Source organism: Heterocephalus glaber, unplaced genomic scaffold (assembly GCF_053883595.1).
Source record: "Heterocephalus glaber isolate CG9 unplaced genomic scaffold, H.glaber_assembly_v1.0 deba00001550, whole genome shotgun sequence".
Classification (NCBI taxonomy): domain Eukaryota; kingdom Metazoa; phylum Chordata; class Mammalia; order Rodentia; family Bathyergidae; genus Heterocephalus; species Heterocephalus glaber.
In genome coordinates, this window is record NW_028258343.1 from 15995685 (window position 1) to 16012877 (window position 17193).

The window sequence follows — 17193 nt, forward strand, 5'->3', positions numbered from 1 at the left end:
GACCAATGCTTAAATATGGACCTTTGAGGACACCATCCAAGCCATAGCAGTCTCTTCCTGAAGGCTGTATTAATTGATCACTGAATAGAAACTTTAAAATTATATACTATTATTTCTCAGGCTTAGGAGACTACCTAGCTTAAAATGAGCATACTAGGGTGCTAATAATTCTACATTTGACTACAGAGACTCATTATTTGATGCATATTATCTTTTCAATCACTTTACTGTCTTTTTAATCCATGAAGAATACATATCAAGAAAAAAATTAAAGTAGAGTGACGTTTTTCTAGTCCCCTTGGATATTCTCAGTTGAAAATATTGCCATGGCCTGGTGACTTCATGTAGAATTCACTCACTGAGTGCTTCAGTTAGTATTAATGAAAAAAAAGAGAGAGAAAAAGAAAACATATAATTTTGAGAGAAATTTCTATCTCGTCCAACTGTCAGCACATAAACATGTTAATCAAATAACAAATCAGAAAAAGATTAAAATACATAAAAAGATGAAGAATTTTACACTGTACTGCGTGATGAATGGGGCAAGAGGCAGGAGTGAGAAATCAAAGGTGGATTCTTCAGTAAGGAGCCAGGGGAAGTGAGTATTTAGCCCCATTTAGAAGGAGAAGTAAAGGAGGAAGAGTGCTCAGAAGTAAGGTGTTCCAAGGAACAAGAAAGGTGGTTTTGATGTCTCACATGGCTGATGAAGGCATAAAAGGGGGGACTGTCCCTTTGCATAAGTGGGTAAAAGAGGTATTTAGAAATGACAAGTTTTGGAAGTATGGAGGATTTAGAAAGGAAACCGACAAGGGGTCTTGACTATTAGCTTCTATGACACAACTAAAAGAGTTAGAAAACTCCTGGCATCATCGCTTACATTTAAATTTTTAATTGGAGCATTATGTTTCAGTAGTTTGTGTCCTGGTAAATTCTATGTTTCATTCTTTTTTTCTATACTGAGTAGAAATTATAACTGCCTACATCTGAATCTTAAATATATGTTCATTTCAATGTCTATGAGTATGAAAAAAGTGCTCCTTCCTAAAATTAGCTCTTCCTTTCCTCTTGTTTCATTGTTCAGTATTTCTTGTGACCACTCTATGTCCAGGACTCAGTTTGTGCAGTGCAGACAGAGTTATAGCAAACTGACCTGCGCCTGGATCTCAGAGCTCTCATCTTGTCCTCCTTTCTCCCAAATTCGTTACTAACCATAAGGAAAAAAATCCCTCAGTTGCTCAAAGACCTGCTGTCTTTTCTTTTACTGGAACACATTCTTAAAATAAGGCAAAGAATTAACAAACCTCTTACTCTAAGTTGTTAACAACTCCAGGGAAGAGACCACATCCATGGGTACAGTAAGGCATTCATTGACATATTCTAGATGTTTCTGAATTGTATTTTTTTCTGAAATATATAAAATCCCTTTGGCAGTGTTTTAGGAGGAAACATGGAAGCAGATGCCAATCAAATCACCCCATTTATATTCTATATTCTAGCCCTAGAATTTACAACATAAATGGGCATTTTGATCTAATGTAGTGTAATTCTTATCCAAAAAGGGCTTAGCATACAAAACAGTTCCAAGGAAAATGATGCTCATTCTTCATCCAAGTTATCAAGGTAGCCTCATTTTCTAAAATATTTCATTTATCACCTAAGTGGTATTTCTAACCATATGTTGAATTTGTCCATACTGTGTTTTAGAATTTGTGGGAATTTTTATCTCTTAAAAAATTCATCTAGACTATAAAAGCATTAGGGAGAAAATTACATATAAACTATGAGGGCATTAGGGGGGAAAGTATACAGGAACTATTAAAGCACTTGAGGAATAAGTGCATGCCAAATATTTCAGAAGGAAATACTTTTGGTCTATACAAAAAGAATGGCTTCTTTATTCAGTTGTTTTGTTTGTTTGCTTGTTTGTTGGCTTTGAGTTTTTTCCCATTGGCTGCCTACCACATGTCAGCCTACAAACTGGAGATAAAACAGTAGAAAAAAGGCAAAATGTCCCCTTATCACAAAGCTTATTTCACTACTCCCTAACTGCAAAAGAGCTGAAGCTCCTAGAAGAGCACCTAGTTCCTTAAATGGACTTCTGGTTTTCTGCAAGAGCAGTGGTTCTTGAGGCTTTACCGGAAATGTGATTAGATTGTTTTTCTAACTCATCCCATCACTGACATCCAGAAACAACATGTTCATTATACACATGGATCCAGTTTGGGCCGAATCCATGGAGTTGGGTTGAAAAGATCCTGAACATAGCCATGCTTTAATTCAAAATAGGAAACATTGATGTCCAGTATCTCCTCGGCTCTGGAGATGAAAGTCCTTTTACAACAGAACTTGCATTTCAGTGTTGAGGACAAACAGACAACAAAGTAAAAAGTAACATTACTTTAAATAAATATGAAGTTGTTTTAAATAACTCAACAGGGAGATGAGCATTGCTTTAAACTTATCCACAGGAAACACCTCTCTAGGAAGCAAGATTGGACTATTAAGAAGAAGATGGCCACACAAGGCTCTATGGGAACAATGTTCTGAATGGAGGCCCAGAAAATACAGAGGCCCTGAAATGGAAGTAAGCTCAGCATGGTTGGGGAAGGGAGAGGAGTCCTCCTGTTGCTGGAATACAACAGAAAATAGAAGTGCTTGAAATCAGTGAAAAATGCAGATACTTGGTCACAAATGGCCATGAAATTGATCATTATTCTTGAAACTGGAATGCAATTAAATTTTGTTAAAATAAGGAAGATATAAAATGATTTATTATTTTCAGAACTAACTGTAGGTATTGCTTGGGAATTGGATTGTAAAATGGAAATCAAGAAAACAGAGGACTGTTGTAGTTGCACAGGCAAGAAACAAAAAGACAGTGCCTTGATTTAGAAGGCAGTGGGAACCAAAAGGTGGGGCACATGTGGGTTGAACTTTGGCGGTATGGGTAACAGATTTGCTGGTGATTTGGATCTAAGAAGTGACAGACGGAAAAGTTAATGGTAATTTATGGGTGTCAAATGTCATTTAGGAGGTGAATGATGGAACCATTTTTTGAGCTGAGGAAAGCTGGAGGGAGAAGACTTGAGGGAAAGCAGAGGGCATTTGTTCCATATTGGAAACTGTTAGTTTTGAGAGCCCTAATAGACAACTAGGTACAGACCTCATATAGGCAGAACTATTATCACTCAAAATTGACTTAGGGGAAACATAGACCAGCACAGGACTACCTCTAATCATACTAAAATTCTGGCCCACAATGGCTAGTTTCTAGATATTTTACATCAATGCTCTTATCAGTTATGCAGAAGACACTACTGAGTTTAATCTTTAGACTACTCTTTAAGAAAGGCACTATTATTACCATCATTTTACAGCTAAGGACAGCTAAAGAAGCTGAATAATTCACCCAACATCACTCAGCTATCAAAGTTTGAATCTAGAATGCATAGCACAGAAATGTAATTTAAAATGGGTGGATCTCATGCTCACACCTGCTGGACTGGTGGTACAGGTCACAGCACTGGAACTACAGCTTCTATTAACTAACAACCTAACCAGTGTGCTTTGCACTGCAACCTACCAATCCCATCAAGGGAGGTTAACTGAATGATACATTTTACTCTGAGAGTTATCATAGAACTGCATGATATTTGTTAAAGTACTGAAGGAAAACAGAAACAACCATTGTCAACCAAGAATATTATATACAGAAAAGCCATCCTTCAGAAATGAAGGAGAAATACTTTCCAAACCAAGCAAAAACTGGGGAAATTCATTAGCACAAAACAAGCCCCACGAGAAATGCTTAAAAGTAGACTGTACTTGGATACAAAAAGATAAAACTACCATCACGGAAACTCATGAAAGAATAAGACTCACTGGGAAATCAGATAAATAAAAACAAAAAAAAAATTTTTAAACCCACAAAAATAAATGAGACATGTAAATAAAGAATAAATAATCAGGGGCCAGGGATTTAGCTCAGTGGTTTCGCCGCCTGCTGCTCAAGCACAAGGACCCAAGTTCAAACCCCAGTACCAAAAAAAAAAAAAGAATAATCAGAAAAAGATAAATAATAAATTAAAAATTAAGGAAATAGGAGTTATGAATTTTTGCTTCTCAGTAATAACCCTGAATGTAAATGGATTAAATTTCCCATGAATAAAGTAAAAAAGACCCAACAGTGTGCTGCCCATAAGAAATTTACTTCAGCACATTTTAATCTAAAAATGCAAATGAAAACCAAAAGGGAAGAAAAGAAACCCCATATGTCAAGAAGCAAGATAATTTAAGATAGTCAAACCCCAACCTATGAAACTTCTAAATGAAAGGAACATAAAAGGAACAAATGAAGACATTGGAAGAGAAAAAGATTTGGGGGATGACAGTGCAAAAGCAAAAGGAGGCAGGTGCGATTCTATGAAACTACAAAGGTCTTTCACAGCAGAGGGAACAACCAAGAGTAAAGAGAAAACCTACTGAACGGGGAAAATGTTTGACAACTATTCATCTGACAAGAGGTTAACTTCCAGAACATATAAGGAGCGAAAATCGTCCCCTTCTTCTTCTTCCCCTTCTTCTTCCCCTTCTTCTTCTTCCTCCTCTTCTTCTTCTTCTCCTCCTCCTTTCTCCTTCTTCTTCTCCTTCTTCTTCTTCTCCTTCTTCTTTCTTCTTCTTCTTCCTTCTTCTTCTCCTTCTCCTCCTCCTCCTTCTTCCCATTATTATTATTATCAAAAGATGGGGAAATAACCGGATGTTTCTCAAAAGTTTTTATACAAATGGCCACCTGGCATCTTTAGAAGGCTCAACATCACTAATCAGCAACCACATTGAGTTTTTATCTCACTCTAGTTAGAATGACCATTATCAAGAATGCAGCAGCAACCGCAGTGAGGATGTGAAGAACCAGACCCCACATACACTGCTGATAAGAATGTAAACTAACAGAGCCCCTATGGAAAACAGTGTGGTGGTGCCCAAAAAATAAAGCCTGAAAATAGGACTTGGATAGGATTTTGATATTTACAGCAACATGGACGGGACATTAGAGTAAATGGAACAGTGCAGTTACGGAAAGAAACACAGAATGTTCTCACTCAATTTGCAGAAACTAAAAAACGATTGTTCAGAATAGAGAGTAGCATCACTGATCACTGGAGAATAGGAAGGCTAAAGGGGAGGGATAGTGAGAGCATCACTAGTGGGTTTCCAAACACAGTTGAGTTTCTAAAGTCACACAGTACAAGAGAGTAACTATAATCTACAACAACTGATTACACATTTCAGAATAACTGGAGGAGAGTTTGCAGATTCCAATAGCAATACTAATATTTGAGAAGATGAAAACACTAATTACACTGATTGGATCTTGACACATTATATACATGAACTGAAGTTCAATCCTGAACCCCATAGATAAGTAAAAATAATATGTCAATGAGAAAATAAAAACAAATCCTAAAAAAAAAGATGTTTGTGGGACAAATAATGAGACACTCCTTCATTTTGCTTATTTGTCTCCTTACATAAAGAAAAGCTACAGGAATAAAAGTCAGTATTAGTTCAGTTCCAGTTTTGACCTTGGCATGCCCTGGGCTACATAATGACCGAATTAACAACTTCAGTTATCTTTTTATCATCACTAGGCATATACTCATTAATTGACCAAGAAAATTCCCAGACCTTCATTATGCTTGGTTTAACACTTTACGCAGTAGCAAAGAGAATAAAAACACACACTTGCCAATTAAGGTAAGAACTGCAGAGGTGCTACAAACTCCTACCTAACACAGCTGAGAATTTTTACTATCAGTTGCTATCTCTGAAGAGTCTTCAAAATAAACAAAATGCTCATAGCCTTTTCTGTTACTATAAGACAAATCCCTGAATCCAGAGAGCAAGTAAGGACCAAATGGGTGTCTTCACATGGGAAACTACATAGAAAAGGAAACATTCACCTCCTTGAGCCTACAAACAGTATCTCACAACAAATCACAATCATTCATCTGACACGTACAGAATGGTATTTGATGGGCTTTGGGAGTCTCAATGTCTTCAAAGGTTGGAAATAAATTCAGGAGACCCATGTTAGAAGATGCATGCAGGAAAACCATGGAGAATCTTTCCTGATGTGGGTTCAGGGCCTTGGTAAGTATCTCCTCTGTTAATATTCAGCATGCGGAATATTCTCAGGCATCTTCTGTGTTGAAAGTTGCTCATGCTTTGGGTATGGGTGCAGCCAAGTGTTAGAGCATGTGCCTAGCACTTGTGAGGTGCTGGATTCAATGCACAGTGATTTTAAGCAAAGCAAATGTGCCTACACATTCACTTTTTAAATCCGTTAGTGATGCTGTTCTGTTCCTGATTTGTGACAAATGAACTGGTTCTCTTTCAGGTCTGGGCGAGTGAAAGGAGAGGAAGCAAAGCAGACTGTGTGGCTGAGATCTGGATTTCCATTCCTGTGCCTGGTTACCTTGGGCCCTTCCCTATATTTCCCAAAGAAGAAACTTCTATATTTCTACCTCCTTGGAAAGGAGTGGTATTGCTGGCCAAAACCTGACCTGGGGTAAAAGCTAAAGTGAATTTCGGTGTTTGTTATTCCAAAATTTACCTTCCCAAGAAGTTTTAAAAAGTAGAATTCATCAGTACTTGACAAATGCAGGTCAAAAAATGGGAGATTCTTAGAACAAAACTTCACTGACCTCATATTTGAGATGTAGATGGCCACAGAGTATCACCAAAATTTCCGTAATGTTGCCTGCTTGAAATCACTTAACACATTTATCTGCTAACATAACTATTAGCTAATTATAGAAACTTGTATTTCTTTTTATCTCTGTTACTGACTTGTGTAACCTTGACTGAATCTGTCAATCTTCCACCATGTGATAATTTGCTAACCACTCAGTGTGCATTCCAAAAATTTTTAGAATATTTTGATCTTCTTAAGCAAAAGGGATATGGCATATACAAATATCACTGTTGAGCTTTTTATTCAATTAATTGAGGATAAGAAGAAAAGAGCTAATATGTACTGATCAGCTGCCAAGTATTTTCACATGTATTTTCTAAGAATTCTGTTTCACTAGTAGGAAACATAAACACTATTGACTTAGATTTCTGTTCTTAGATAAGTAGTACATTCGCTATGAATCAAATTATTCCCATCTTCCCAGTTTATACTTATTTTTAACTATTCAAAGTTATCTCCAAGGAAGAGGAATATGTGTAGAAATCGAATGTGTAAGGAGGCATATGATAATAAATATTATTAATGCAGGCTAAACTATGAAGTTCAGAATACACACTACAGTAGAAATGCTGCTTAACACCGAATTCCTATCTTTGTACTTTGAAGTATAGAAGCAAATTACTTCACATACATCCTCAGCTGAATTTAGTATGCCACAAAATATTGGACAAAGTGTTTCTCTGAGCCAAAGAATTTCTTAACACCAGGACAATTTTAGACTTAATTCACTTTTTAAGACATCTTGAAAATTCACATCTATTGAGACCCTACTAGACGCCCTGTTTCGTGTTTGATGTTCCATGTATACCTCACAACAAATCAATAAGGTAAGGTTGCTCCCTGAAATGACAACTGTACTGCTTCATATTCTCCTTCCTACCTTTAGCGTTAGTCAGTAATTGAAAAATTCAGAGTGGGCTCTAAGCCAGAAAACTGTGACAAGTATGTAGGCCTTTGAAAAAAATATATTTGATGTGGAAAACTCTAATAATTCTATCTCCACTTTGGAATATAACCTTCTATGTTATAAGCAACTCAAAGGAAATTGTACCTAAAGACTAACAATATAGCTACTGGACTGAGAATTATCCCTTTTACAGGGTATTTATTGACTCATAATCATTGACTGGAGTAATTTGGCTTTTCCACAAATTCAATTTTTAGATTACTTTATTTTAGGTTTTTGGATAAAATAGAAATTTAATGACTTAAGGAAACAGAAGCCCACAGACAATACATTAAGCACGCTAATTAGATACTGTGATTGCCAAAAATAGACTATACATTCTAGCTCTGTGTACTTTTGCATACGCATACATACACCCTCACCATCTAGGAAGCTTCAAATGTTTTTCTTAACCGAGTTCAACTTCAAATGGAAATCTACATCTTTTCATGAAAATGTCAATGTTTTATATCTTTTCAGTAGAAATTTTTAGATCAACCCTGCTCTGATTCTTATTTGTTTTATCCTTGCTCTTTTCATCCGCTGACATTTACACATTATCTATTTGTAAAGAATTTCATTGTATAATAAATACTATTGTTTCTAACCTGCTGAAATAACTTCTATACCATGATTTCAGAAAAGCCAGTAAAGAAGCAATGAATGCTTTCTTTGTCTTGTAATCAAACTTATAAGAATTTAAAGACTAAATTTGACATTTTTGAATATATGCATAGCTTTAAGTAATTATATATACCTATCTATGTGTCTATTTCTACATGGTTTTAAGTAGTGTATGATTAAATGAAAAAAGCAACCTCTGAAGACTATGCATTGTATTTCCTGTTCTTTCAGGTTTCCTATTGAATCTCTGGTTTCAAATTAGATTAGCATCACCCAGAAATGGAAATATGATTGACTCAAGGTATTTTATAAAAGAGAAAGATCTAAAACTCCAAAAAGGATGATGGCTTACGAGCCACAAATCAGCAGGAAGAGCCAACAAAACTAGCATTGGAATTTTTATTTGTCCTAAACAGGTTGCTAAATATCTATTTATTTTCTTCCTTATAAAATGGTGATACTTATGTTAACTGACTAAACAACTATTTTACCAATCCTAACCCTCAGGCGCTCAGGAATAGTTTAAGCGAAGAGCCTTGGGGAGATGCACAGCTCAGCCATCTGCTAAGAGGACCACACAAGGAGAAAGACCCTTGGCATTGTGCTCAATGCCTTTCCTATGTGCCAGCCACTGAACAGTTCCTCGGGTGACCATCTTTCGGAATTTTCATAGATTAACTTGCTTTCTGAACCCAATTGAGCTTGTCATAGAAGGCTGGTGCTATGAGTGACAACCCACTAGCTGACTAAACTATTAGTCTTGAAACTTTTTCTAAATATTGCATGTCCCAATAAAAACAAATAACATAAAACTCCAATTTTGAAATTTACAGTCAAGATGACTTCAGGAGAAAACACTCTTAATCCACAGCATGCATCTTTGACAGTCTTTGGCTTTTTTCCCCCGTTATTGGTACATTTTAGGTACACAATACAGTTACATTCCTCATTGGGATCTTGTACCTTTACATGATGTATCTTGGTTCTTATTCTTTCCCCATTCCCCTGCCCTCCCTTCACACCCCTCCACCCTTCCCTATTTAAAAAGACGTTTCCATGTTTTCCCTTTTCTCTTATTTTTCTTTTCCCTTCTTTCCTTTCCCCTACCCCTCCAATTCCCCTACTCCTTTAGACCTTTTCTTCCTGTTTCACAATCTCAATTATACACTTTGATCCTTATTTACACTTTTAGTTTTCCACACCAGAGAAACTATTTGGTATTTACATCTGTGTCCTTTGACAAAGTCTTTGGCTTTAACTCACCATCTTTGTATAGACTGTCTCAAGCCACCTTCAGATAGCAATTATCTGTGGCTTTTAATAAGAAAGATTTATGTGAAATTGTGCTACATATACTTTCTTCAAAGGTACAATTGTCAAAGTCATCCTTTTAATTACCATATTTTATCCACAAGCAGAATCGAAAAGAAAAGGAAGGAAGGATGGGGAAAGCTAAGCAATTTTCTTTGTGTAACTTTTGTTCTAAATGATAGAATTAAATCATGTCAAAATTGCATTACTTTAGTCCAAAGGTTACTGTAAGACTTACAGAGATCCTTAAAGTAGTTATAAAAATCGAAACTGAGACTAGAACTAACTTCTGATTGTAAAAATAAGTAACATTTCAAAGTTCATTTCATAAAAGCGGTTTATCGGATCGATACATCATTGTGTCATTTTTAACAATAGTGTCTAGACTTTGGCTTTGATATTGAAATGGATAATAAAAAGGGACTCCAAGGTACACAGGTGTCCATGTGGTGTTGTCTGTAACTTACTTTGTTTTAAAGTGCACACTAGTTAAAATTACTCTAAGAAACCTATGACATATTTCTAAGTACACTGGGGAAAAATAAAAGGACCTATGGGAATTCCTTACACTCACGGCCTTTCCAAGTTTCTGATACACAGTACTTTGAATCATGAAATCGTTTTGAGAGATGACAAAGGGAAAAACAGTGTCAGAAGTTGGTTGTTGAAGGAGAGTGCTCTGTAACATGGAATCACTTTAATTTCCTCGGTGAGTGGGTCACCTGAGACAAGAGACAGGCCTAAAATACTCCTCTGCTTAGACTGTTGGTCTAGTCCCAGGGATTTGTGCCTATTTGAGAAGAGTTGTAATTGTGATTTTATTCATTCCTTGCACTCTGCTCAAAGCTTATCAACATGTCCCCACCCAGCTCACTTAGTCCAACATGTGGTATCACCCAGGTCCCCTGACTTCTCCAGGCCCTACCCTCAGAGCCCTGAAGTCTGTTCCACACCTGGAGATTAGGAATGTCTTCAGGAATCACCACCTGCAAGGATTTGCTCAAGTGTTGACCTGCTTCGTGAGGCTGTGACCTGCCCGCTGAGGTCAGCCTTTATAACCTGTTTAAAGTACCAATGCCGCTCCCTCCACTCCTAGAGTCTCCAATTCCCACTACTCTGCTGTATCTAGGTGTCCAGGACATGTATCATTCCATACAACACAAATATTATTAAGTCACCATATATATTCTCCATACCCCTGTCTTCTCATGTTCATTCCAACTAAATATAAGCTCCACAAGAACAGGGCACTGTTTGTGTGTGACTTCCTCAGAGGACACCTTCACTCACTGACCATGTTCCAATACACATAGGGACAGCTCCATCAATTTCCTTCACAGATTCTGACTGTTAAATTCAGTTTTGCACACAAGCAAAGCCTCAAATTTGCCTTCTTTCTGTGTTCTTGAAACATACTAAGCCTGGCAAGAGTTTTGAGAACCACATACATATCTGCTTTTGTCTTTCTCTGACCTCTATCCAATTTTCTTGTTTATGGCACCTGGGTTGCTGACCACGTTCCCACTTACCTACCCAGGTTCGAGTTCTGAGGATATACAAAGTCTGAACACTAGTCTGCTGGATTAGAAGCTAAATATTTTTAATGATCATTGAAAAGCCTTTCTTCCAGATCTTTTTTTATAGCCTCAAGCTGCTAAAGGAGGGCCTCTTACAAACTGAGCAGGTGACTTGAAGTCACCCCTTTTTTTTTTTTTAACTCTTCTTGGAAATATTTCTAGCCATGCTGCAGGCACAAAGTAGATTTGTATTGGAGAGCTCTGTTGACTTAAATTCAGTATGCATTTGATACATTTTTGGACTTCATAATTAAGTCATCTAGCCATCCCACTAATCCTACTGCATATAGCCTAATTTGCAATTAGTTTTCATATTCTGGACACAACTACTTACCAATTCATCCACAAAGTGCTGAGAATAGGACTCAGGACTTTGCACATGCTAGGCAAGCGCCCTACCGTCGAGATACAGCTCATGGATCCATTTACGCTGTGGCCAGAATTGTGGACCCACAACCCTAAAACACATTATGAAGGATGTGAGAGCTGTATGAACTTGAAGCATTAAACTTGAAGTTCTTGCTGAGTCCATCTGGATCAAAAGAAACAGTGTTATGGTCTCAGAGGTCCAGTTGAAATGTCCAGCATGTTAGTCACTGTCAAAGAATAATCAGTATTTTTTCAATGCATGAATGCACTAAGAGTGACAATGTTCTGCTTTACAGAAAGAGGGACTAAAGAAATACTGAAATGTGAAATCTATCCAAAAGCAAACTTTCTGAGTTATAACTCAAGTGAAAAGATATAAGAATAACAAATCCTATTCTGAAATTTCTTTGCCATGTTTCATTTCTCCCATAAAATAGAATTTTTTCTTACAATAATCCTATTTGAAATACCTATTTGAGTTTTAAACTGATTATATCTCCATAAGGTGAATATCTATTGTAGTGTGGATGACAATTATTTCATATTTCAAAAGCTAGAATTGATGAAGAATGGCAAACCATATACAATTTTTTCATAATCCCCAATAAGCCTCGAGATAGAATTAGTTCATCACTGTCCATAAAACCCTAGGATAGAAAAATGTTAAAAACAAAAGAGAAATTATAATATTGATATGTAAAATAAAATATTATGTTTATACCAGTTTTATTAATCCTACCATATCTACAATAGTCAATATTGAATATATTCTTATTCTCAGCCACACAGTCTATACATATTGAATTAGTTTGCTAAACTATTAAGGCAATATATACCTAATGGACCAACAATGTTATATATGCAACAAAAGAAAAAATGAAAATAATAATTCCAACTTTATACCCACAATAAATTTTCTGAAATTTTCTTAGGTAATTTGTTCTCCTGTTTTATAATACAGGATGTTTTAGAATCACCAAGTGGATGGTGATGTGGACATTCCTTACGAAATGTTTAAATGTTCTTGCCAAAAATGAGTGAGAATTGTCCCAAACATGTTTTTTCTATTATTTAAAATTCCAGAAGCCATCTAAAAGCACATTTAAATATATTTAACATTTTCTTGACATTTTTAAGAATTCAGAGATTTACATGCAAGTATGCATTCCAAAACCAATAGATTACAAACTAGATGCTTGGCATTGAAAAAAGTGGAGACTTCATGCATCTTCTCTCTGGGGAGAGCCCTGTTCTCCAGACACTGCTGCCTGTTATACATCTGATCACCGTGTGGGTGTCTCAGTGGCAAGAGCAGCCACACACAGTCCAGTTATCCCTGAATAACTCAGACCAGGGTGGGGGGGGGGGTGGTCAGATTTCTCCATGCTTCCAAACTCAAACCTTTCTCTTTGTCATGCTCTTCTCTGTGTGAGCTTTAGAAAGGACATTTTAATCCCTCTTTCATGTAATAATCCTCCTAAAAATCTGAAGATGTCTCTTGTTTCTTCCCCCTAAAACTTTTCTTTTTCAGTTCAAAAGGTGTTATGTGGAAGATTCTAGCTCTGAAAAATCTTTTTAGACCCTTAGCAATTCTGTTGTCTTTCCTCTGAATTTAGACATGTTTGTCAATGAAGAATCCAAACATGCTAACTCGACCTGTCTTCTTATATGAAATATGAATGAAAGTTACCTTTTCTGTCCTCATGCTGCACTATGTTTTTATATTGAATTTTTTGCAGTTCAGATTGGCCTTTCTTGTGCCATCTTTGTACTCATTTTTGTACATATAAGGGGTATAACAAATTTCCAAAAAAGGAAAATTAAGTGGAATTATTTAGCATCTGGATATGAATAACAAAACCAATCCTAGGTAGGTTCCATTCCTGGTCCAGGCTGTGGAATTCTCTGCAGTTCCTTAAGTTATTCAACACCTCAGCCAGCTGGATGTGTTCTGGACCACCTGAAGTTTTATCAGACTTAGAGTTTATGTTTTCCATCACACCATCACCAAAACAGGTCATACTAATTGAGACTTCTCGAGATTGACCTTGATCCACCGTGCAACATTCTTCGGAATCTATTTTTCACTCAGTTGCAATTTACCTAACATTACACTTCTATTTCCATATATTACTCCCAAAAATGTCAGCAAAGATGTTACCCGTTGCCTTGCTCAAATGTGGAATCATTTCGACTGTGTTGTTCTCCTATTTCATTGATCCTAAATTTAGATCAAGGATTTCTTTGGAATATCACACTTGTTAAATCAATGTTATTCCTATTATAATTCAGTATGCTATAGAAGCCACAGAAAATTTTAAAGAAAGAGTAAAAAGCCAATCGACTAACAAAAATCCAAGTTTCTAGCTCAAGCACAACATCTTTAAATGGTTACTTGGTGGCACCACCCTTAATAAAATGGCATGGCACCATAAAGGGAAACTGAACTACCCAATTAGTGCTTGGCCAGGAAGGCGTGTGTGTAACATAAAACAAAAAGTTGATAATGGGCAAGAAAACACTTGTCAAATTTGCATCCCATGATCCAATCTGAAAGCTTGCTTCAACCCAACAACATTGAAAAGGAAACATGGCCTCAAAAAACAATGGAAAGAAATCTTGGAACCATAAAGAGGGAATTTTCAGCATAAGCAATACCGGAGGTGGTTTTAGTTGCTGAAACTTAAGTTCTGTGTATCAGTTACATGAGTTTAAGTCCCAGCTACTTCAAGCCTCAGTTTTTAAATTTATCTCATCAGAATAGTAATAGCTGAAGATGCAAATAGGTCATGTCCACAAAGCACTTTTAAATTATAAAGCATTTTACAAATTTAGGGAATCATAAATACATTTTATACAAACTTTTATTATTAACAAATTTTGGCCATTTATCCAGGAGCCAACCTGCAAATATATTGCAAAGTCTATAACAAGGATAGTACCTGGATGCAGAATACTGCTGTGTATAGTAGGCCCACTGCTACAGTTATTTTGCTTAATATTCCTTATTAGACAATGGCTCAGTAATCTCTCATGAGAATGGCAGTCTAAACTCCTCCTTCTGTGTTCACTATAAATTCTTCCTTCTATGCCCTGGACCATAGAAATCAGTTAATTTTAAGTCAATTCCAAGAGAAAGTAAGAAGGAGGAGAGGTGAGGGAGAGTGTGCATGTGCGCGAGGGGAGTTTCTCAGAAGCCCTGTTGCCCTCTCCTGAGCCTGCAAGCTTTGAGCCACTGCCACATTCCAAGCAGACAGGAGGGGTGGGCGTACTGGACCCACTGTGCTCCCAGCTGCCCCCAAGTACTAAAGTACTGGGCATTATTAAGATGTATCACAGAATTGAGCAAAAGTTAATAGGTAAAGGAGGTAGTTTAAAAATCAGCTGCCAAAGTTATCTTTGTAATCATTGCCTCAAAAATATGCCCAAATACATTATACATATTGAAGCCCCCACAAAAAATGTGAAAGAGAGCAGGGAGGGGGAGTGGTGATTGTGTGTTACATGCAGGCACGAATCTAGCAAAATGAAACCCATTAGCTTCTCTATCAATAGTCACTAGTAAAACCTGTTGGGGAAAATTCTATTATTTGAGCCATATTGGCCCCATTTGCCTCTCAGTGAAGACAAAACACAAATAGAAGAAACAATTTATATAGTGAACTGAAGGTCATTTTTATTCTAGGAATCATACTCCAGGAGTTATTGTTGCAAGAAGCTTAGGGTATCTGTTTACTCCTTTAAAAAATAGTACTGCTAAATATATGAGGTTAGAACAATTTCAGAACTATTAGACATGGCTTTATTCCAGTTAATTAGAAAACGGGCAAACATATTTCCAAACATTAGCAGATTCAGCCTCATCAAAACTTTCCAAAGTTTCAAGTTTCCAGATTTTGTACTCTTAGGCTAAATATTTTGATAGTTGAATCAAATCTTTCATTTTCCTAAAGTTCTTTTTTTTCCCTTGCAGGTTCTCAACTTAAAAAAATGTTTGCTGAAATAACTTACAAATTATGTTTTTAAATGTTGCATGTGTGCTTCTTTTAAAATTCATGATAAAATACACCTTCAAAGACTCCCTAGAGGGCCAGGGATTTAGCTCAGTGGTTCCATTGCACAAGGTCCTGAGTTCAATCCCTGGTACCAAAAAAAAAAAAAAAGACTCTCAAGAGATTCAGAAATGAGATGCACATAGACATTAACATGCTGTCATGAGAATAATTTAAGTTACATTAAACACAACTATTTTCCAAAGCCCACTGAAGCCTCTCTCTGGTCACCATGGTCTTAAAATATCCAAGACATAGAAGTCTTTTCTGTATTTAAGCAAGAAGAGAAAGCTCATTACAAAAAAAAAAAAAAAATCTACAGAGGTGGGATGTGGATGTAGAAAAGGTGAGCCTGGAGGCCTCATTGCCATGAAAGAAAGAAGTCCACATACTCAACTCCTTGGCAAAGCCTATTTAGATAACTGGAGACAAAATCCCTTAAAATTCGAGGAGAGAAAAACACGCATCAGTTCCCTCCCCCGAGTTCCAAGATGAGCTACAGCGCGGAGAAGCCAAGCATCCACTGCAGAAATGGATTTGAGAAAACTTTACACCACCACCACCACCCCCATTGGAAAAGTTTGCTCTTGGAAAGATTCTGTAAACCAACTTGCAGGGTGCAGAGCTTTCCGAAAGGAATGAAGAGCGCACAGCGGGGGCGTCCCTTGGCTGGAAGTCACCGCTCCCTGGCAGTGGACTCCGCACTTGGCGTGGCTCAGCCCCTCTCCCCAAGGGCACTGCGGTCCCTAAGAAACTCCGCGGAAGGGACCCCAAGAGCCGCGGCCCTGCAAGGATGCCATCAAAGCCTGCGCCTCGATTTACCTCTTTGCTGGTGCGCCTGGGGCTGCCTCTGCTGCAGGGACCGCTGCCCCTGAGCGGCCTCGAGGGCCCCCGAGAGCAGCAGCAGCAGCAGGACCCCGGCGGCGCGTGGCATCGTGAGGGCCCCGGAGTCCTCTCCGGGCGGGCCGAAGGATTCGCTGCCGCAGAGTCCCCTGCCCCGGCTCGACTGCCGAGCGCTCGGCCGCTGCGGGAAGAGGAGGAGACAGCCCTCCCTGGCTTGGTTCAGCAGCCGGCCCTGGCTGGGACAGAAAGAGGACACTCCTCCACGCCCCCTGCCAGGCCGGGCCTTTAAAGGGTCCCCGCGGGAAGCTTGCTCCAGGACCCAGCGTGGCTTAGCCTCACCCTTACCTAAACTTCAGCGAGTAGAGGCACGTGCAAGCCCTTGGGCCGTAAACTCCTTACACCTGGGAAGCATCGCCTGTGGTAAATCTATGCAGCTAGAAACTTCAGCTCTGAGGAAGTCCTGGGATACTGCGGCAGCCGCTGGGTATCCAGGCGGCCCAGGACTCCCGAGGCCGGTGTGGGTGGCTCCGGGGACGCTGCCCACCAGCCCGGGGTCTTCCTCTACGGGGGACTCAACGAAAGGCCCAGGGAAGGCGGAGGACAGCAGCCCTGCGCTCTGCTGACATCTTTCTCCTCCTCCTCCAGGGCTTAGGGTGAAGGCTTCCCCTGTCGCCCGGAGACATTATTCAGGATAAACCTTCTGAGGTGATTTCATCT

General features: G+C 38.2%; 1 protein-coding gene across 9 annotated transcripts in view; it reads right to left on the reverse strand.

The window, feature by feature from the left end:
• Positions 1 to 16965, reverse strand: part of Lama2 (laminin subunit alpha 2) — a 586947-nt gene extending 569982 nt beyond the window's left edge. For 8 of the 9 annotated variants that reach the window (XM_087190276.1, XM_087190275.1, XM_087190271.1 and 5 more), the window contains exon 1: positions 16456 to 16714. In XM_087190276.1, coding sequence (XP_087046402.1) covers positions 16456 to 16567 — 112 coding nt within the window. In that variant the 5' untranslated portion in view covers positions 16568 to 16714. Of the gene's footprint in view, positions 1 to 16455; positions 16715 to 16821 lie in introns of those variants that run through there. The other variant, XM_087190273.1, reaches the window with a different exon arrangement.
• Between the last annotated feature and the right edge of the window lie 228 nt (positions 16966 to 17193).